The sequence below is a fragment of the Bos taurus genome, chromosome 15 (genome assembly GCF_002263795.3).
Source record: "Bos taurus isolate L1 Dominette 01449 registration number 42190680 breed Hereford chromosome 15, ARS-UCD2.0, whole genome shotgun sequence".
NCBI classification, from domain to species: Eukaryota; Metazoa; Chordata; class Mammalia; order Artiodactyla; family Bovidae; genus Bos; species Bos taurus.
The window spans coordinates 24,325,221-24,331,401 of NC_037342.1; the positions used below are offsets into that span (position 1 = coordinate 24,325,221).

General features: G+C 44.3%; 1 protein-coding gene across 1 annotated transcript; it reads left to right on the forward strand.

The window, feature by feature from the left end:
* The first annotated feature begins 2,868 nt into the window (after positions 1-2,868).
* Positions 2,869-3,637, forward strand: CLDN25 (claudin 25). Its single transcript, XM_002692993.3, has one exon. It carries the CDS (start codon positions 2,945-2,947, stop codon positions 3,635-3,637), a length of 693 nt encoding a protein of 230 aa, XP_002693039.2. The 5' UTR covers positions 2,869-2,944.
* Positions 3,638-6,181: the final 2,544 nt, after the last annotated feature.

The window sequence follows — 6,181 nt, forward strand, 5'->3', positions numbered from 1 at the left end:
ACTGTATAGCACAGAGAACTATAATATCTTACAATAAACAAGAATCTGAAAAAGAATTTACATGTGTGTATATATATATATATTTATATAACTGTTGTGTGTGTATATATATATATTTATATAACTGAATCACTTTGCTGTACACCAGAAACTAACACAACATTGTAAATCAACTATACTTCAATAAAAAATAAATTTAAAAAAAATTTTAAAGAAATTAGGGGACTTCCTGGTGGTCCAGTGGCTAAGACTCCATGCCCCCAGTGCAGGGGACCAGGGTTCGATCCCTGGTCAGGGAACTAGATCACACATGCCAGTACTAAGACCTGGTGCAGCCAGATATTTATTTTAAATTTTGTTAAAGAAATTAACAAATAAATGGGTTCTGTTTTTCCTTACCTGATCTCTTTTATAATTCATACTTATCCTGGTTTGTATATCTCCTAACTCACAGATTTTCACAAGAAAGGGCTCTGAAGAAAAGCCAAAGAAGGAAGGAACAGTGTCTGAAAGAACTCCTCCTGACCGAACATGTCTCACACACATGTGGCATGCCTGGATTCAGGAAGCAAAGTGTCAAACACAAATCTGGATGGATATAGTACAAGCAGACAGGGTTTCCAGGGAAGCATAATATTTTGCCATCGCTTTGATTAGAACATGTGGTTGCTGTAAAAGCAGCAGAAGGAGACTACAATTTAAAAGAGCATCCCATTTGTTTCAAGGCAGGATTAAAGGAGGGACGGGGAGCTGTGGCTGCAGGTATGGATGAAACAAGATTGCTATCAGTGAATTTCTGAAGCTGAGTGAGAGTACATGAGATTTCTTTATGCCATCTGCTCTACTTTTATCTATGTTTGAAATTTTCCATAATAAAACATGAAAGGAAAGGAGACATTCCAGAAGATTCTGCTCACCTCTGTCCACCCCTACAAGACTGACAAGTTAATCAGGCTGCTTAAGCGTTGAGGTGTCATTCAGGTTAAGTCAAGGTACTGTTTTTTCAGATGCTTCCCCCTTACTATCCCACGCCCCCTTTTCACTTCCTAGTGTACTACAGGGGACTCAGATTAAAATGTAAATAGGGGAATACGTTGGTCAACACTTACGTCTTCAATATAATAAACCCCAGTTTTCTTTCGTATTTTGCCATAAAGATGAGCCCACAGCGGCGTGCTGTGTCACCAGTGCGCAGGCGCAGCGCAGGAAGCGTCTCTGTACGGGCGGGAGACAGCACAGGAAACATGAGTCCCAGCCGCGGGCTCAGGACTTGGATCTCTTCGTACCAGCTGGGGGACCTTGGCAAGCTCCCTAACCTGTATCTCACAGCGCGGGTGTGAACATTAAATAAGGACAAAGAATCTGGCCAAAAGTCTGGTTTTTAACCACACTCAGTAAATGCGAATTATTTCCTTTCCTGTCGGAGCCTGCCTCTTGTCAGCAGCAGCAAGTAGGAATGAAAGCTGGTGTGACTACCATCTATTTACAGCTGCTGTCAGCCGGAGACGGAGGTGGAAGCGCTTACCTCCTGCGATATTCTGGGTCTGAATAAACTCCTTGGATAGGAGATTTTTTTTTTTCTTTCTGCCTACGAAATCACTAAATGATTAAATCTGTAAAATGTATAAAATTTTGGGCTGGCCAAAAAGTTCATTTGGGCTTTTCCATTATATGTTATGGAAAGCCCCGAACGAGTTTTTTGGCCAATTCAATACATAGGCACAAATAAAAAACCATCCATGCTCTAACCACTAAAAATAACCATGGTTAACACGTTGTGGTATATTGTGTGTGTGTATATATATATATATATATATATATATACACACACACACACATATATATGTATATATATACATATATATGTGTATATATATGCACACACATACATATTAATACATATATACATATACAAACACATACATATTAATACATATAGATACAGATATATGCACTTTTTTGTGAAAGTGAACCTATATATTGTTTGGTCACTGTTTTTGTCACTTAACATATCAAAAACATTTTTCACGTCATTAAAATTTCTTCTACATCAATTTAAAACAGCTGCCTAAACTGTACATAATAATACACAATGATCAACACTAGTTCATACATCTTTGTATATATTCACAATAAATTCTTGGAGGTAGGGTGTTGGGACAAAGTATGCATATATATCCTGGAGAAGGGCATGGCAACCCACTCCATTATTCTTTCCTGGAGAATCTCATGGACAGAGGAGCCTGACAGGTGACGGTCCATAAGATCCCACAGAGTCAGACATGATTGAAGCGACTGAGCACGCATGCACCTGTGTATATATTTTAAAGTGTAAAAGGCTTCCCTGGTGACTCAGAGGTAAAAAATCTGCCTGCCAATGCAGGAGATGCAGGAGACATGGGTTCCATCCCTGGGTCAGGAAGATCCCCTGGAGAAGGAAATGACAACCCAGTCCAGTATTCTTGCCTGGAAAATCCTATGGATAGAGGAGCTGATGGGCTACAGTCCATGTGGTCACAAAGAGTCGGACACAACTGAGCAACTAACCAAAAAAAACAACAAAAAGTGTAAATCATGATGTCATGTTACCCTCCGGAAAGATTACATTAAATGTGTACTCCCAGAACATCATTCTTGTCTTCTTGGACCTGGGGAGGAATTTTTTGAATGTACTCATCAAATATGTATTGATGGTTTACTATCTGACTATTTTGCCTCTCATGGGCCCCTCCCCCAGGATCCACCCCCACATCTAATCTTGGGCACACCCCCTAAACCCAAACATTGCCAAGTCCCTGGCATCAGCCGCCTAGAAAACTGAAACAGGAACCCTCCCCAAACCTGAAGGACCTTCTGCTCAGCTTCCCAAAAGTCCTGCCTGACGCTGTCACTGAGCCGCCTCTCCTCCTTTGCTTTCTGCCTTTATTCTCTGGTGGGAGCAACCATGTCCTGGAGTTTCCACGGGAAAATCCAGCTAGGGGGACTGCTCCTTTCTCTCCTTGGCTGCATCTGCTTATGCGTCACCACTATCCTTCCCCGGTGGAAGACTCTCAGTCTGGAGCTGAACGAAATGGAGACCTGGACCATGGGGCTTTGGGAGGTCTGCGTGGATCAGGAGGAAGTCGCCACCGTGTGCAAAGCCTTTGAGTCCTTCCTGTCTCTGCCCCAGGAGCTCCAGGCGTCCCGCATCCTCATGGTGGCCTCCCATGGGCTCGGACTCATGGGGCTTCTGCTCTCTGGCTTTGGGGCTGAATGCTTCCAGTTTCATAGGATCAGACGGGTGCTTAAAAGGAGGCTTTGTCTCCTGGGAGGGACTTTGGAGGCATCAGCTGCGGCCACTACCCTCCTTCCCGTCTCCTGGGTGGCCTACGCCACAATCCAAGACTTCTGGGATGACAGCATCCCTGAGATTGTGCCTCGGTGGGAGTTTGGAGATGCCCTCTACCTGGGTTGGGCTTCTGGTGTTTTCCTGGCCCTTGGTGGGTTACTCCTCGTCTTCTCAGCCTGCCTGGGAAAAGAAGATGTGACTTTTCCCCACATGGCTGTTCCTACAACAGCCCCACCATCCTGTGCTCCAGCAGAGGTATCTGATGGCTCGTTCTACCTAATGCCAAGACCTAGGACCCTGCTCATCTAGGACAAGCTTCTCTCAAGGAATCTCTGGGACAGAGGAATGTCAGTAGAATCCTTTTTCTTCCTTACCCTCTTCACTCTATATTTGTTTGCCTCATTTTAGGGGTGGTGGTCACTGTCCTGTTTGTTCAGGAATTTGACTGTCTTAGTGATGTGATGATCCTAATTTCAGAATGAAAAATCAAAGCACAGTTTCTAAAAGCATATTTATCTGATTTAGATTTTATTTACATAACATGCTGTTAAACTTATGAATTATATACTTGATTCTTCTATTACCAAGGAAAACATTACAAAATTGCATCCATCCTAGAAAAACTAGTCTACTCTACATGTAGATAGAAAAGTTTAAGAATATACCTTGGCAATTGAAAATGAAATATTGGCCTAGAATAATACCTCAGGATTGGAACCCTCCTTGCCTTCATTTTCAGCTTCAGGTGCATGATTTGAAAGGGAGTGTCACAATATATCTTTGCTGTTTTGTAGATTCTTAATATTCCAAAGGGAAGACATATTCTTATTTCTGCTATGTTAGGAGGCTGTATGTGGTCTGTCTCCCCAACATGAAGGTAAGAAATGGTGTGAGTGAGTGATAGGGTGACCAACAATCCTGGTTTGCCCAGAACAGGGCACTTTCAGCACTGACCCTAGGAAGATCCCTGCGTGGCTGTGCCCAAGGACTGCCCAACATGGGCATATACCTGGAAAGAATTGTCAGCTTCCTGGAAATACCTTTTACTATATGACTCACATCATAAATCCCTTACATTTTAATCCAAGTGTCAGATGACCTACCTAGGCTGTAGCTACCAATAAAGTCCCTTTCACACAATGACCCCAGTTCCTTTGCTTGTCCCCCTTTCCTGACCATCCGCCCCAAATCTTCCCTAGGAATTTCTGCAGGTCCTCAAGAGGAAGCCTCCTGCTTGCTCGTAAACCTGCTCATCAGCTGAAATTACCCTGCAAACTCGCCCTCTTCCTTTCACTACCATCTGCCTCCCACTCCCCTAATTGGCTAAGAGTCACCACTGACCCTATCGACAATTCCCACAGGAGAACAACTAAGCGTGATGGTCCCAATGTCCTCACACAGATCGCTTCTTCAAGTTCAAAGGCACCTTTGCTCACAGGACCCAGGAGACCCTCCCTCCACACACTGGTGGTGCACTTTGCCCTTAGGCTGTACTGTTTGTGTTCAGATGCTTCTCCTTCTCTAATGAAGAGCCCTGGCCTAGCCCTGGCATCTTGAGGTACCCATTGCTCAACAAGAATATGCACATACCAACACAAGAATAAACCGTTTGCCAGCGTAGCCCATATCAGTTCCCTTTATTTTTTCTGAGGAAATGAGTCTGCCCTGGTGCAGCTTTGTCTGCAGTACCTGACTCACATACCTTCTCACCCAGAATAACATCCTGTAGGGATCGGTTTCTCCAGAAAGCTCTTTTCCCTTTTACATATATCCTTTTGTATATGTTCACTTCACATACACAGATCTAAAAGCCTTAGGTAAATGAATTTTTCAGTATAAAAGGGGATTGCATCAAATTTGTATTCTGGCCTTCTCTGGTTTTGATGCCCATTTTATCAACTATCCTTTCTCGATTACATTTCAAAGATCTCGAGGCCAAGTTTCAACCAGGCTGCTGCTGCTAAGTCACTTCAGTTGTGTCCAACTCTGTGCGATCCCATAGACGGCAGCCCACCAGGCTCTCCCGTCCCTGGGATTCTCCAGGCAAGAACAGTGGAGTAGGTTGCCATTTCCTTCTCCAATGCATGAAAGTGAAAAGTGAAAGGGAAGTCGCCCAGTCGTGTCCGACTCTTCGAGACCCCATGGACTGCAGCCTACTAGGCTCCTCCGTCCATGGGATTTTCCAGGCAAGAGTACTGGAGTGGGGTGCCATCGAAGCTCAAATAGCCAAGAGTTGTCCTTGGATCCCATAGGATCTACAAGGAGGACCCATGTCATCATTCATCCATCTCTTTGAACAAATGTTACTGTCCACCTACCACATCCCAGGCATTGTGCTAGCAACCAGGAGTAAGACAAAACTTGTCCCTGCCCCTCATCTAGGCAATTAGGGGACACAAATATTGACAGGGAGTCACATCAGTGGAAATTGTAATTGTGACAGACTTTACAAACTTGGAAAGGTGCATGGTTCCATGGGCTTCCCTGGTAGCTTGGTGATGAAGAATCCACCTGCCAATGCAGGAGACACGGGTTTGATCCCTGGGTGGGGAAGATCCCTTAGAGAAGGAAATGGCAACCCACTCCAGGATTCTTGCCTGGGAAATCCCATGGACAGAGGAGCCCGGCAGGCCACAGTCTGTGGTGTTGCAAGAGAGTCGGACATGACCGAGTGATTAAACACCACCACCACATAGTTCTATACGATCATGCAATAGGAGGACTTTAACCTAGTCAGGTTCGATGAGTGGGTACCCTAAGGAAATGGTAACTGGCTAAAAGCTAAAGGGTGGACAGCAGTTCTAGATGGAAAGAGAAGAAAGTGTAAGGCAAGGCTGGTGAAGTAGGAAGGAA

What these genes read in the sequence shown, in the direction of transcription:
- CLDN25 (XM_002692993.3), top strand. Translation starts at nt 2,945, where the DNA reads ATGTCCTGGAGTTTCCACGGGAAAATCCAGCTAGGGGGACTGCTCCTT.